The sequence below is a fragment of the Aedes albopictus genome, chromosome 2, assembly GCF_035046485.1.
Source record: "Aedes albopictus strain Foshan chromosome 2, AalbF5, whole genome shotgun sequence".
NCBI classification, from domain to species: domain Eukaryota; kingdom Metazoa; phylum Arthropoda; class Insecta; order Diptera; family Culicidae; genus Aedes; species Aedes albopictus.
The window spans coordinates 498,271,017-498,287,463 of NC_085137.1; the positions used below are offsets into that span (position 1 = coordinate 498,271,017).

General features: G+C 38.8%; 1 protein-coding gene across 1 annotated transcript; it reads right to left on the bottom strand.

The window, feature by feature from the left end:
* Positions 1-3,885: 3,885 nt before the first annotated feature.
* On the bottom strand, positions 3,886-5,046 carry LOC109622575 (uncharacterized). The gene is made up of 2 exons (XM_020076971.3): positions 4,938-5,046; positions 3,886-4,874 (listed from the first exon to the last, which is right to left on the bottom strand). The coding sequence occupies exons 1-2, from the start codon at positions 4,954-4,956 to the stop codon at positions 3,910-3,912; spliced, it is 984 nt and encodes a 327-aa protein (XP_019932530.3). The 5' UTR covers positions 4,957-5,046; the 3' UTR covers positions 3,886-3,909.
* Positions 5,047-16,447: the final 11,401 nt, after the last annotated feature.

Below are 16,447 nucleotides of genomic sequence, written 5' to 3' on the forward strand. Positions count from 1 at the left end.
AAACAACTCGTGCAGATTGGGAAGTCGGAGGTCCCACTGTTCGTCAAGGATCAATCAAATTCTATACAGATGGCTCAAAAGTTGGAATAAAAACGGGAGCAGGAATCTACGGCCCTGGAATACAAATTTCAGTGGCGATGGGACACTATCCTACGGTGTTTCAAGCAGAGATTCTTGCTATTTTGAAATGCACAAATATCTGCCTTGAGAGAAAATACAGATATGCAAATATTTGTATTTTCTCAGATAGTCAAGCTGCGCTAAAAGCATTGTGCGCTTACAAATGTACTTCAAAGCTTGTCTGGGAATGCATTCTTTCACTGCGCAGGCTGTGCCAGGGGAATTCAGTAAACTTATACTGGGTTCCAGGTCACTGTGACATTGAAGGGAATGAAATGGCAGACGAGCTTGCTAAAAGTGGTTCCAATTTACAGTTTGCTGGCCCAGAACCATTCTGTGGTATATCAAACTGTACAATTAAAATGGACCTGAAACGCTGGGCTGAGCAGAGGGTGATATGCAATTGGATGGATGTCAAAAATTGCAATCAGTCAAAACGATTTATAACACCAAATGCTTATAAAACCAAGGGCCCATATAGCCGAGGCGGTAAACACACGGGTATTCAGCATGACCATGCTGAGGGTGACGGGTTCGATTCCCGGTCGGTCCAGGATCTTTTCGTAAAGGAAATTTCCTTGACTTCCTTGGGCATAGAGTATCTTCGTGCCTGCCACACGATATACACATGCAAAATGGTCATTGGCAGAGGAAGCTCTCAGTGTTAATAACTGTGGAAGTGCTCATAGAACACTAAGCTGAGAAGCAGGCTTTGTCCCAGTGAGGACGTTACGCCAAGAAGAGAGAGAGAGAGTCAGATGAATTGCCAGAGGAATTTCTGGAGGAATTCTTTGCCGAATTTCTGGAGGAAATACTGGAGGAATCATCGAAGGAATTCCTGGAGGAATCTCTAGAAGCATCCTTAGAGGAATCTCTAGAAGCATCCTTTGAGGAATCTCTAAAGGAATTCCTGGTATACTCCTGGAGGAATTCCTTGTGCAATTTCTCGAGGAAGCCGTGAAAAAAATCGTGGAGGAATCTCTAGAAAATCCCTGGATGAGAAATTCCTGGAAGAACTTCCGGATGAATCCTTGGAAAAAATCCTGGAGAAATTTCTGACAGAATTTCTGAAGGAATCTCTTGTAGGATTTCCTGCAGAAATTCCTGAATCAACCTGGGGTAATTCCTGGGGGAATTCTTGGTGGAATTCCTGGAGGAGTCCCCGGAGAAATTCATAGATGAAATCCCGGAGTAATGCCTGGAGGAATACCTGGAATAATTCCTGGATAAATTCCCGGAGGGATTTCTGGGGAAACTTTTGAAGGGATTCCTGGAGGATTTATGAAGAAATCCTTGAAGAAATTTCTAGAGAAATCTCAGGAGAAATTCATGCAGAAATCCCTAGAGGAATCCTTGGAATAATTCCTGAATTAACTTCGGGAAGAATTTCTGGAGGAATTTCTGAAGGATCCTACTAGTAGCGGTGATAGAATACATACTTGCCTCACTCCAGCAACGACTCGGACGGGATCCGGCAAGACACCATTGGGCAGTACTCTTTTATTTTTCTTTGTGAAAGATTACTAACCAATCGCTGAATAGCGCTGAAACCTCTAAACTAGACCTTGGATAGGAAAGAACATAATCCTTCTGAAGCAGTTTACCAGACGTACACGGATGGGACGGCATCCAAGAAGACACTGTTGCAATCTGACCCGGAAGGTTACGGTAGAAAGTGTGAAAATTTGTTTTTATAGTAAGGTCTATGTAGTACGTTAGGTTCTCATCCATGTATCAGTTATTTGTCGTAGATTTCAAACTTAGGTAGTGTTACTGCTTTGCGATTAGTCTTATCAAACGAAAGATGTAGTTTCTACTCTATTAAAGTGTTATGTCAAAAAGTTATTTTCACTATGATTGTAATTGCTGGTCAATATGTTTATAAGCAGTAATTTTTGTTCAAATTGTTCAGATTTATTGACCTCAACACTAGCTTCAAAACTAATGAACCTTTACACTGAACACGTTTTGCTCCTAGAACATATAAAGAAAATATCACCAAGTAGGTATCATTGTGAAGCCCAAACAACATTTGGAAGTCAGCTGGCTGTCAAATCCAATCGACTTGTAACTTTTGCTTGGGAATAGATTCTACTGAATTTAGGGCAGTGTACAATAACCTTCTTAGCTTAGTCACTCCCAACGAACATCGCATATATCTTGAAATCCTACAAATATACAGAGCGGTTAGTACGAGATGTCCCCGTTCCTTCGTATCTTTTTGTGGAATCAATTCTGGAATTGATTTCTACAACAAAACCAAATAACGCTGCACAGTAGGCCTTTAATGTTTGTAATACATCTATGATGTGCTGCAAACATTATTAATGACAAGAAAAATGATAGAAGTAGTAGATTCTATCATTTTCCAGGATTCTTTCAATAAATGGCTGTGTATGTGTAGACTGGACTAGACTAGACAAGACTACATTTACTACAGCTATAGCTATAGCTATAGCACTATAGTGCAACAATTTTTTTACGAGATAAACCAGCCGAGGGCTGAAAATCTCGCAAAAAAAAATAATAATAATAACAATTTTTTTAAAGTGAAAATTTTGCCTGTCCCGATTATTTTGACTTCATTTATGAAACTTTCCTTCGAAGACCGCAAAACGATTGGATGCTTATGGAAAAAGTTATTGATTTATTACCGATTAGTGTTCCAACGAACGGCTTTTTGTTTTGTTTTATTAGCAGCACTGTAGCTGCTGCCTTGGATGCTGCCACCCCATGCAACAACGGCAGCAAGCAGTGCTGCCGATAAAATAAAACAAAAAGCCGTTCGTTGGAACACTAATCGGTAATAAATCAATAACTTTTTCCACAAGCATCCAATCGTTTTGCGGTCTTCGAAGGAAAGTTTCATAAATGTTATTTCTACAAGAAGCATTGATCGATTTGAATTAAGGAGACAAAGGGCGACCTCTGGGATTTTTTGTTTGAAAGTGTAACTTTTCCCATAGTAAATCCTATGCACACTTTGAACCGCTTGCGCTAAATTATAGTTTCACCGATTGCGCTGAAATTTTGTACAGTTCATACGGGACCTAAATGGGATCTAAAAAGTCTACTGGAGCGAGGATTTATTTTTTCCCATACAAGCGTGTCCCATACTAGTGTACATCTCTGATAGTTCAGAGATGAGTGTAGCAACGATACCGTTGTTGACAAGCACACATGTTCGAGACATGACACGCGACTTTTCCATTTAACGTTTACTGAAAATAGCAAACTCCGGGATCACAAGGTTTTCTAGATAGAAGTTCTCCTTACAAAAGTACGTTTCTTGGACTAGGTAAAGCCACTTGGACTATCTTTTTGCATAAGTCTGCAAAGATTGTTCCTTGCTGTTATTTCTTGCTGAAGATATGTAGATCTAAGTATCCTAACTATAACCTTTATCTAAACTAGGCAAGATTAAACTCTTTACATTCACAGCACAAAAAAATAACAGCAGCAATAAATCAGATCGGTATCTATAGGAAAACACCAAAGACGAGAATACCATTTAGGTCAACATTTCAAACTAATCAATAACATCTTCATAATCTTACCCTTATTCAGCTTCAAGTTTGAGACTGAAAGAGGGGCAGCTGATTGGTTCCGTTTGCGGCTAGGAACCAACCCCCCCTCAAATCATTTCTAAGCACGACGGTTACCATTTAGGCATGTAATTCTCTTTGGTCCACTTTGTTTATTTCTCTAGATTTAAAAAAAATACATTGTGCTTAAAACCTACCTATCGAAGCTAAAAATGTGATATGCACATACCTTGTTCCAACAAACTCACATGAAATTATTCGAGGGTGCCGACAGCGTCCGTCGCACCCTACCATGGTGTCGCCGGGCCAATAACGACGCCGTTGCCAGAGGGGCATTCAAACGCCGATACTTGGGCGGTGACTTGCCCAGTCCGGAATCGTCGAACGACTTCCAACGCTTGAGTGCACTCGAGGAAATCGTCCCAGCAACAACCGGAACGACCTGATCCTGGCCAGTGGCAGTCGGAATAGGTTTATCGGAAGTGGCGGTCGAAGCACCGCCGTTCAACAGCGTGTAGCAATCCATTCCCGGTTCCAGCAGGTCTTGCAGGCATATGCCCTTGGCGGTGAGAGCCAGCACGCGCTCGCAAATGTCTTCTACCTTCAGGATCGGTTTCTCAACAGTTTCATCACTTGTGTAGACCAGTTCCGAGAGCAGCTGGCAGAATCGTTGCTTTAGGCTTGCATCCAGCGAGTGGAGAACGGTGGCAGTCGCCGGCGCAGCAACCAGCTGCACGTTCAGCGGAGGTAGCTGAACGTTCCTGGCTACTTCGATTGGGCTGGATATGTAGTTGACCAACTGTTCGAAGTTCATCTCGCCGCCGTCGTTCGGAAAGGAGGCGGCGTCACGGGGTACATTCAGCACGTAGTCTTCTTCTTCGGCCATATCGCCAAATTCGAGCGCTTCCAGCTGGATCTGATTGAACCGGGGGTTGATGTACTGGTTGACCGCGTATTCCAGATCGTCAAAGTGTTCCGGTTCGTAGAGCACTTCGCCGTAGAACATAGCCCGAAGGTCCGGGGCGGACATTTCCACGTCCGGTGCAGCCTGACGAAACTGCTCCCAGAAAGCTAGCTGGCGGGCGGAAACGATGGCCGACCGGTCGTACACGTACAGCAACATTCGCTGGGCGAGGCTGCGTTCATGCTCCGGAATGAGAAGATTCGAGCTGACGGCGGATTGCGATCCGGTACCGGAAATGGACAATTCTGTTCGAAGAATGAAGGTACTAATCACATTCAAATCTACAAATGCAGCACTGGAATACTTACGCGAGCTCGAGGAACTCATTTTCGTCTAACTCAGCTGATATACCAGCTGTTGATGCTTCTTGAACAGCTGGTGGAATGCAAATGCGAAGACTTGGCGCGCTCTCATTTTCTCTTTTTTTTATTGCGCGCCAAAAATTCAAATTGAACGTCACGATCTGCCGACAAACCCCTCGTCGAGCATGACGTTCAACATTGCAGAGTTCGTCTCCGCGTCAGCTGATTGCCAAAAACAGGTGCTTTGTTTACGTTTTGACTGCTGCGATATGCGCGAGCAATCGGTTTGCGCGAGCAGTCATTTTCACCATGGGCAACCGGAAAGGAATAAATGGGGGCAACTTGCATGCAAGTGCGCGAGCAGTTGCAACATTAAATATATTGCATGCAAGTTGCTCGCGCAAACCTGTCGGCGCGGTAGAACGCTATAGAAATTTTTTTCACAACTTTTCACCGAAAATGGAACTTCGGAAGTCAGGGGGGGGTGGTAGATGTAGGGTCGCGTACCATTTGGGCAGGTGTACCTATTTTGGGCACTTGCCGCTATAACTAAGTCAATTTGAAACCGATTGATTTGAAAATTTGTATAGAGTTATGACTTATAGGCACGTACAGTATCTAACTCTGTACAAAAATTCAAATCAATCGGTTTGAAATTGACTTAGTTATAGTGGCAAGTGCCCGAAATAGGTACACCTACCCAAATGGTACAAGACCCTATCTGGATGCGAATCGATTGTGACCACGGGGACGGCAACCTATTTTTTTACTATGGAGTTTGACAGGTTGGATTGTGCCTTCTTACGTGGAGCATAAATTTATGCTCCAGCCAAAATATTCACCAACACAGTCGTGAAATTTGATTGTTTACCTTTTTACTAGGGATATCGGTGCAAAACGCTTACATCACATTAGATCTCATAAAAGTTTTGATCATAAAAAACGGCATTAATTGATAATTTTCAATTTTAGAGTGTCGATGTTTTGGTAAAGTTCCTACAGAGAGTGGGAATTGTTTGTGAAAAGACACACAATTTCTCTTTTCGCAAACTTTGTTCGCAAAAGTGCGTTTTCCTTATTTTCTCCCGCTGCTGTATTGAGTGAATGTTGGTATTAGTGAGCACTGGTTGCGCATGATAAGCGGCAACAAAATCAGATCACCGTAGCATTCCCGTGATTGTGACACTTCCAAAGTAGGGTATCTCGATAGAGAAGATCAATGCGCCAGAAAAGTATTATTTCCCATATTAAATATTTCCTTAGTGCGCCAGAAAAGGTAGCCTGCGACTTGACATACCCTTCACTGAACGATCCCACGACACCTGGCCAGGTCCTTACGATCAGCGGGGAAGGGAAGGAAATGTTGCTAAAATCTACTTCAGATGATGCCCAAGAACTTCGTCCACCATCACAGATTGTATCTGAAGTTGGAAATGGGTGGGAAATTCTGGGGCGCTTTCCTTGGCGAAAATGCGTTGTTTAAAATATGAATTATATTTAGGTAAGGTACCATATGTGTATGTGCATATGAAAATTATAATGAGTGTCAGGTGTTCTAAGCAGCAAGGATCGGACCCATCCATTCAGCAATGATCGCAGTCCCCGAACATAATAACAAAAATTCCAAATCAATTAAATAAAGCTTCGGAACATTATCTCACCAAAGAAGACTGATAGCAGGACACCTTAGGAAGAGTTTGTAACCATTCATTGATCCGGGTGTGCCTGCCTTGGAATTTTATAAGACATTTCCTAGAAGGTCTCTTAGAAAGTCAATAATTCCTATGAAGAAAATCACCGAATAACAAAAATTCCAAATCAATGAAATAAAGCTTCGGAACATTATCTCACCAGTTAAGACTGATAGCAGGACACCTTAGGAAGAGTTTGTAACCTTTCATTGATCCGGGTGTGCCTGCCTTGGAGTGTTATAAGAAATTTCCTACAAGGTCTCTTAGAAAGTCAATAATTCCTATGAAGAAAATCACCGAATAACAAAAATTCCAAATCAATGAAATAAAGCTTCGGAACATTATCTCACCAGTTAAGACTGATAGCAGGACACCTTAGGAAGAGTTTGTAACCTTTCATTGATCCAGGTGTGCCTGCCTTGGAATTTTATAAGACATTTCCTAGAAGGTCTCTTAGAAAGTCAATAATTCCTATGAAGAAAATCACCTAATAACAAAAATTCCAAATCAATGAAATAAAGCTTCGGAACATTATCTGACCAGTTAAGACTGATAGCAGGACACCTTAGGAAGAGTTTGTAACCTTTCATTGATCCGGGTGTGCCTGCCTTGGACTTTTATAAGACATTTCCTAGAAGGTCTTTTGCAAAGTCAATTATTCCTATGAAGAAGATCACCGATTAACAAAAAATCCAAATCAATGAAATAAAGCTTCGGAACATTATCTCACCAGTTAAGACTGATAGCAGGACACCTTAGGAAGAGTTTGTAACCTTTCATTGATCCGGGTGTGCCTGCCTTGGAGTGTTATAAGAAATTTCCTACAAGGTCTCTTAGAAAGTCAATAATTCCTATGAAGAAAATCACCTAATAACAAAAATTCCAAATCAATGAAATAAAGCTTCGGAACATTATCTCACCAGTTAAGACTGATAGCAGGACGCCTTAGGAAGGGTTTGTAACCTTTCATTGATCCAGGTGTGCCTGCCTTGGAGTTTTATAAGAAATTTCCTACAAGGTCTCTTAGAAAGTCAATAATTCCTATGAAGAAGATCACCGATTAACAAAAAATCCAAATCAATTAAATAAAGCTTCGGAACATTATCTCACCAGTTAAGACTGATAGCAGGACACCTTAGGAAGAGTTTGTAACCTTTCATTGATCCGGGTGTGCCTGCCTTGGAGTTTTATAAGACATTTCCTAGAAGGTCTCTTGGAAAGTCAATAATTCCTATGAAGAAAATCACCTAATAACAAAAATTCCAAATCAATGAAATAAAGCTTCGGAACATTATCTCACCAGTTAAGACTGATAGCAGGACGCCTTAGGAAGGGTTTGTAACCTTTCATTGATCCGGGTGTGCCTGCCTTGGAGTTTTATAAGAAATTTCCTACAAGGTCTTTTAGAAAGTCAATAATTCGTATGAAGAAGATCACCGATTAACAAAAAATCCAAATCAATTAAATAAAGCTTCGGAACATTATCTCACCAGTTAAGACTGATAGCAGGACACCTTAGGAAGAGTTTGTAACCTTTCATTGATCCGGGTGTGCCTGCCTTGGAGTTTTATAAGACATTTCCTAGAAGGTCTCTTAGAAAGTCAATAATTCCTATGAAGAAAATCACCTAATAACAAAAATTCCAAATCAATGAAATAAAGCTTCGGAACATTATCTGACCAGTTAAGACTGATAGCAGGACACCTTAGGAAGAGTTTGTAACCTTTCATTGATCCGGGTGTGCCTGCCTTGGACTTTTATAAGAAATTTCCTACAAGGTCTCTTAGAAAGTCAATAATTCCTATGAAGAAGATCACCGATTAACAAAAAATCCAAATCAATTAAATAAAGCTTCGGAACATTATCTCACCAGTTAAGACTGATAGCAGGACACCTTAGGAAGAGTTTGTAACCTTTCATTGATCCGGGTGTGCCTGCCTTGGAGTTTTATAAGACATTTCCTACAAGGTCTCTTAGAAAGTCAATAATTCGTATGAAGAAGATCACCGATTAACAAAAAATCCAAATCAATTAAATAAAGCTTCGGAACATTATCTCACCAGTTAAGACTGATAGCAGGACACCTTAGGAAGAGTTTGTAACCTTTCATTGATCCGGGTGTGCCTGCCTTGGAGTTTTATAAGACATTTCCTAGAAGGTCTCTTAGAAAGTCAATAATTCCTATGAAGAAAATCACCTAATAACAAAAATTCCAAATCAATGAAATAATGCTTCGGAACATTATCTCACCAGTTAAGACTGATAGCATGACACCTTAGGAAGAGTTTGTAACCTTTCATTGATCCGGGTGTGCCTGCCTTGGACTTTTATAAGAAATTTCCTACAAGGTCTCTTAGAAAGTCAATAATTCCTATGAAGAAGATCACCGATTAACAAAAAATCCAAATCAATTAAATAAAGCTTCGGAACATTATCTCACCAGTTAAGACTGATAGCAGGACACCTTAGGAAGAGTTTGTAACCTTTCATTGATCCGGGTGTGCCTGCCTTGGAGTTTTATAAGACATTTCCTACAAGGTCTCTTAGAAAGTCAATAATTCCTATGAAGAAGATCACCGATTAACAAAAAATCCAAATCAATTAAATAAAGCTTCGGAACATTATCTCACCAGTTAAGACTGATAGCAGGACACCTTAGGAAGAGTTTGTAACCTTTCATTGATCCGGGTGTGCCTGCCTTGGAGTTTTATAAGACATTTCCTACAAGGTCTCTTAGAAAGTCAATAATTCCTATGAAGAAGATCACCGATAAACAAAAAATCCAAATCAATTAAATAAAGCTTCGGAACATTATATCACCAGTTAAGACTGATAGCAGGACACCTTAGGAAGAGTTTGTAACCTTTCATTGATCCGGGTGTGCCTGCCTTGGAGTTTTATAAGACATTTCCTAGAAGGTCTCTTAGAAAGTCAATAATTCCTATGAAGAAAATCACCTAATAACAAAAAATCCAAATCAATTAAATAAAGCTTCGGAACATTATATCACCAGTTAAGACTGATAGCAGGACACCTTAGGAAGAGTTTGTAACCTTTCATTGATCCGGGTGTGCCTGCCTTGGAGTTTTATAAGACATTTCCTAGAAGGTCTCTTAGAAAGTCAATAATTCCTATGAAGAAAATCACCTAATAACAAAAAATCCAAATCAATTAAATAAAGCTTCGGAACATTATCTCACCAGTTAAGACTGATAGCAGGATACCTTAGGAAGAGTTTGTAACCTTTCATTGATCCGGGTGTGCCTGCCTTGGAGTTTTATAAGACATTTCCTAGAAGGTCTCTTAGAAAGTCAATAATTCCTATGAAGAAGATCACCGATAAACAAAAAATCCAAATCAATTAAATAAAGCTTCGGAACATTATATCACCAGTTAAGACTGATAGCAGGACACCTTAGGAAGAGTTTGTAACCTTTCATTGATCCGGGTGTGCCTGCCTTGGAGTTTTATAAGACATTTCCTACAAGGTCTCTTAGAAAGTCAATAATTCCTATGAAGAAAATCACCTAATAACAAAAAATCCAAATCAATTAAATAAAGCTTCGGAACATTATATCACCAGTTAAGACTGATAGCAGGACACCTTAGGAAGAGTTTGTAACCTTTCATTGATCCGGGTGTGCCTGCCTTGGAGTTTTATAAGACATTTCCTAGAAGGTCTCTTAGAAAGTCAATAATTCCTATGAAGAAAATCACCTAATAACAAAAATTCCAAATCAATGAAATAAAGCTTCGGAACATTATCTCACCAGTTAAGACTGATAGCAGGATACCTTAGGAAGAGTTTGTAACCTTTCATTGATCCGAGTGTGCCTGCCTTGGAGTTTTATAAGACATTTCCTAGAAGGTCTCTTAGAAAGTCAATAATTCCTATGAAGAAAATCACCTAATAACAAAAATTCCAAATCAATGAAATAAAGCTTCGGGACATTATCTCACCAGTTAAGACTGATAGCAGGACACCTTAGGAAGAGTTTGTAACCTTTCATTGATCCGGGTGTGCCTGCCTTGGAGTTTTATAAGACATTTCCTAGAAGGTCTCTTAGAAAGTCAATAATTCCTATGAAGAAGATCACCGATAAACAAAAAATCCAAATCAATTAAATAAAGCTTCGGAACATTATATCACCAGTTAAGACTGATAGCAGGACACCTTAGGAAGAGTTTGTAACCTTTCATTGATCCGGGTGTGCCTGCCTTGGAGTTTTATAAGACATTTCCTACAAGGTCTCTTAGAAAGTCAATAATTCCTATGAAGAAAATCACCTAATAACAAAAAATCCAAATCAATTAAATAAAGCTTCGGAACATTATATCACCAGTTAAGACTGATAGCAGGACACCTTAGGAAGAGTTTGTAACCTTTCATTGATCCGGGTGTGCCTGCCTTGGAGTTTTATAAGACATTTCCTAGAAGGTCTCTTAGAAAGTCAATAATTCCTATGAAGAAAATCACCTAATAACAAAAATTCCAAATCAATGAAATAAAGCTTCGGAACATTATATCACCAGTTAAGACTGATAGCAGGACACCTTAGGAAGAGTTTGTAACCTTTCATTGATCCGGGTGTGCCTGCCTTGGAGTTTTATAAGACATTTCCTAGAAGGTCTCTTAGAAAGTCAATAATTCCTATGAAGAAAATCACCTAATAACAAAAAATCCAAATCAATTAAATAAAGCTTCGGAACATTATATCACCAGTTAAGACTGATAGCAGGATACCTTAGGAAGAGTTTGTAACCTTTCATTGATCCGGGTGTGCCTGCCTTGGAGTTTTATAAGACATTTCCTAGAAGGTCTCTTAGAAAGTCAATAATTCCTATGAAGAAAATCACCTAATAACAAAAATTCCAAATCAATGAAATAAAGCTTCGGAACATTATCTCACCAGTTAAGACTGATAGCAGGACACCTTAGGAAGAGTTTGTAACCTTTCATTGATCCGGGTGTGCCTGCCTTGGAGTTTTATAAGACATTTCCTAGAAGGTCTCTTAGAAAGTCAATAATTCCTATGAAGAAAATCACCTAATAACAAAAATTCCAAATCAATGAAATAAAGCTTCGGAACATTATCTCACCAGTTAAGACTGATAGCAGGATACCTTAGGAAGAGTTTGTAACCTTTCATTGATCCGAGTGTGCCTGCCTTGGAGTTTTATAAGACATTTCCTAGAAGGTCTCTTAGAAAGTCAATAATTCCTATGAAGAAAATCACCTAATAACAAAAATTCCAAATCAATGAAATAAAGCTTCGGAACATTATCTCACCAGTTAAGACTGATAGCAGGACACCTTAGGAAGAGTTTGTAACCTTTCATTGATCCGGGTGTGCCTGCCTTGGAGTTTTATAAGACATTTCCTAGAAGGTCTCTTAGAAAGTCAATAATTCCTATGAAGAAAATCACCTAATAACAAAAATTCCAAATCAATGAAATAAAGCTTCGGAACATTATCTCACCAGTTAAGACTGATAGCAGGATACCTTAGGAAGAGTTTGTAACCTTTCATTGATCCGAGTGTGCCTGCCTTGGAGTTTTATAAGACATTTCCTAGAAGGTCTCTTAGAAAGTCAATAATTCCTATGAAGAAAATCACCTAATAACAAAAATTCCAAATCAATGAAATAAAGCTTCGGAACATTATCTCACTAGTCTAGGCTGATAGTGGGACACCTTAGGAAGAGTTTGTAACCTTTCATTGATCCGGGTGTGCCTGCCTTGGAGTGTTATAAGACATTTCCTAGAAGGTCTCTTAGAAAGTCAATAATTCCAATGAAGAAAATCACCGAATAACAAAAATTCCAAATCAATGAAATAAAGCTTCGGAACATTATCTCACCAGTTAAGACTGATAGCAGGATACCTTAGGAAGAGTTTGTAACCTTTCATTGATCCGAGTGTGCCTGCCTTGGAGTTTTATAAGACATTTCCTAGAAGGTCTCTTAGAAAGTCAATAATTCCTATGAAGAAAATCACCTAATAACAAAAATTCCAAATCAATGAAATAAAGCTTCGGAACATTATCTCACTAGTCTAGGCTGATAGTGGGACACCTTAGGAAGAGTTTGTAACCTTTCATTGATCCGGGTGTGCCTGCCTTGGAGTTTTATAAGACATTTCCTAGAAGGTCTCTTAGAAAGTCAATAATTCCTATGAAGAAGATCACCGATAAACAAAAAATCCAAATCAATTAAATAAAGCTTCGGAACATTATATCACCAGTTAAGACTGATAGCAGGACACCTTAGGAAGAGTTTGTAACCTTTCATTGATCCGGGTGTGCCTGCCTTGGAGTTTTATAAGACATTTCCTAGAAGGTCTCTTAGAAAGTCAATAATTCCTATGAAGAAAATCACCTAATAACAAAAATTCCAAATCAATGAAATAAAGCTTCGGAACATTATCTCACCAGTTAAGACTGATAGCAGGATACCTTAGGAAGAGTTTGTAACCTTTCATTGATCCGAGTGTGCCTGCCTTGGAGTTTTATAAGACATTTCCTAGAAGGTCTCTTAGAAAGTCAATAATTCCTATGAAGAAAATCACCTAATAACAAAAATTCCAAATCAATGAAATAAAGCTTCGGAACATTATCTCACTAGTCTAGGCTGATAGTGGGACACCTTAGGAAGAGTTTGTAACCTTTCATTGATCCGGGTGTGCCTGCCTTGGAGTTTTATAAGACATTTCCTAGAAGGTCTCTTAGAAAGTCAATAATTCCTATGAAGAAGATCACCGATAAACAAAAAATCCAAATCAATTAAATAAAGCTTCGGAACATTATATCACCAGTTAAGACTGATAGCAGGACACCTTAGGAAGAGTTTGTAACCTTTCATTGATCCGGGTGTGCCTGCCTTGGAGTTTTATAAGACATTTCCTAGAAGGTCTCTTAGAAAGTCAATAATTCCTATGAAGAAAATCACCTAATAACAAAAATTCCAAATCAATGAAATAAAGCTTCGGAACATTATCTCACCAGTTAAGACTGATAGCAGGATACCTTAGGAAGAGTTTGTAACCTTTCATTGATCCGAGTGTGCCTGCCTTGGAGTTTTATAAGACATTTCCTAGAAGGTCTCTTAGAAAGTCAATAATTCCTATGAAGAAAATCACCTAATAACAAAAATTCCAAATCAATGAAATAAAGCTTCGGAACATTATCTCACCAGTTAAGACTGATAGCAGGACACCTTAGGAAGAGTTTGTAACCTTTCATTGATCCGGGTGTGCCTGCCTTGGAGTTTTATAAGACATTTCCTAGAAGGTCTCTTAGAAAGTCAATAATTCCTATGAAGAAGATCACCGATAAACAAAAAATCCAAATCAATTAAATAAAGCTTCGGAACATTATATCACCAGTTAAGACTGATAGCAGGACACCTTAGGAAGAGTTTGTAACCTTTCATTGATCCGGGTGTGCCTGCCTTGGAGTTTTATAAGACATTTCCTACAAGGTCTCTTAGAAAGTCAATAATTCCTATGAAGAAAATCACCTAATAACAAAAAATCCAAATCAATTAAATAAAGCTTCGGAACATTATATCACCAGTTAAGACTGATAGCAGGACACCTTAGGAAGAGTTTGTAACCTTTCATTGATCCGGGTGTGCCTGCCTTGGAGTTTTATAAGACATTTCCTAGAAGGTCTCTTAGAAAGTCAATAATTCCTATGAAGAAAATCACCTAATAACAAAAATTCCAAATCAATGAAATAAAGCTTCGGAACATTATCTCACCAGTTAAGACTGATAGCAGGACACCTTAGGAAGAGTTTGTAACCTTTCATTGATCCGGGTGTGCCTGCCTTGGAGTTTTATAAGACATTTCCTACAAGGTCTCTTAGAAAGTCAATAATTCCTATGAAGAAAATCACCTAATAACAAAAAATCCAAATCAATTAAATAAAGCTTCGGAACATTATATCACCAGTTAAGACTGATAGCAGGACACCTTAGGAAGAGTTTGTAACCTTTCATTGATCCGGGTGTGCCTGCCTTGGAGTTTTGTAAGACATTTCCTAGAAGGTCTCTTAGAAAGTCAATAATTCCTATGAAGAAAATCACCTAATAACAAAAATTCCAAATCAATGAAATAAAGCTTCGGAACATTATCTCACCAGTTAAGACTGATAGCAGGATACCTTAGGAAGAGTTTGTAACCTTTCATTGATCCGAGTGTGCCTGCCTTGGAGTTTTATAAGACATTTCCTAGAAGGTCTCTTAGAAAGTCAATAATTCCTATGAAGAAAATCACCTAATAACAAAAATTCCAAATCAATGAAATAAAGCTTCGGAACATTATCTCACTAGTCTAGGCTGATAGTGGGACACCTTAGGAAGAGTTTGTAACCTTTCATTGATCCGGGTGTGCCTGCCTTGGAGTGTTATAAGACATTTCCTAGAAGGTCTCTTAGAAAGTCAATAATTCCAATGAAGAAAATCACCGAATAACAAAAATTCCAAATCAATGAAATTAAGCTTCGGAACATTATCTCACTAGTCTAGGCTGATAGTGGGACACCTTAGGAAGAGTTTGTAACCTTTCATTGATCCGGGTGTGCCTGCCTTGGAGTGTTATAAGACATTTCCTAGAAGGTCTCTTAGAAAGTCAATAATTCCAATGAAAAAAATCACATAATAACAAAAATTCCAAATCAATGAAATTAAGCTTCGGAACATTATCTCACTAGTCTAGGCTGATAGTGGGACACCTTAGGAAGAGTTTGTAACCTTTCATTGATCCGGGTGTGCCTGCCTTGGAGTGTTATAAGAAATTTCCTACAAGGTCTCTTAGAAAGTCAATAATTCCTATGAAGAAAATCACCGAATAACAAAAATTCCAAATCAATGAAATAAAGCTTCGGAACATTATCTCACCAGTTAAGACTGATAGCAGGACACCTTAGGAAGAGTTTGTAACCTTTCATTGATCCGGGTGTGCCTGCCTTGGAGTGTTATAAGACATTTCCTAGAAGGTCTCTTAGAAAGTCAATAATTCCAATGAAGAAAATCACCGAATAACAAAAATTCCAAATCAATGAAATAAAGCTTCGGAACATTATCTCACCAGTTAAGACTGATAGCAGGACACCTTAGGAAGAGTTTGTAACCTTTCATTGATCCGGGAGTGCCTGCCTTGGACTTTTATAAGACATTTCCTAGAAGGTCTTTTGGATAGTCAATTATTCCTATGAAGAAGATCACCGATTAACAAAAAATCCAAATCAATGAAATAAAGCTTCGGAACATTATCTCACCAGTTAAGACTGATAGCAGGACACCTTAGGAAGAGTTTGTAACCTTTCATTGATCCGGGTGTGCCTGCCTTGGAGTTTTATAAGACATTTCCTAGAAGGTCTCTTAGAAAGTCAATAATTCCAATGAAGAAAATCACCGAATAACAAAAAATCCAAATCAATGAAATTAAGCTTCGGAACATTATCTCACTAGTCTAGGCTGATAGTGGGACACCTTAGGAAGAGTTTGTAACCTTTCATTGATCCGGGTGTGCCTGCCTTGGAGTTTTATAAGACATTTCCAAGAAGGTCTCTTAGAAAGTCAATAATTCCTATGAAGAAAATCACCTAATAACAAAAATTCCAAATCAATGAAATAAAGCTTCGGAACATTATCTCACTAGTTAAGACTGATAGCAGGACACCTTAGGAAGAGTTTGTAACCTTTCATTGATCCGGGTGTGCCTGCCTTGGAGTTTTATAAGACATTTCCTACAAGGTCTCTTAGAAAGTCAATAATTCCTATGAAGAAGATCACCGATAAACAAAAAATCCAAATCAATGAA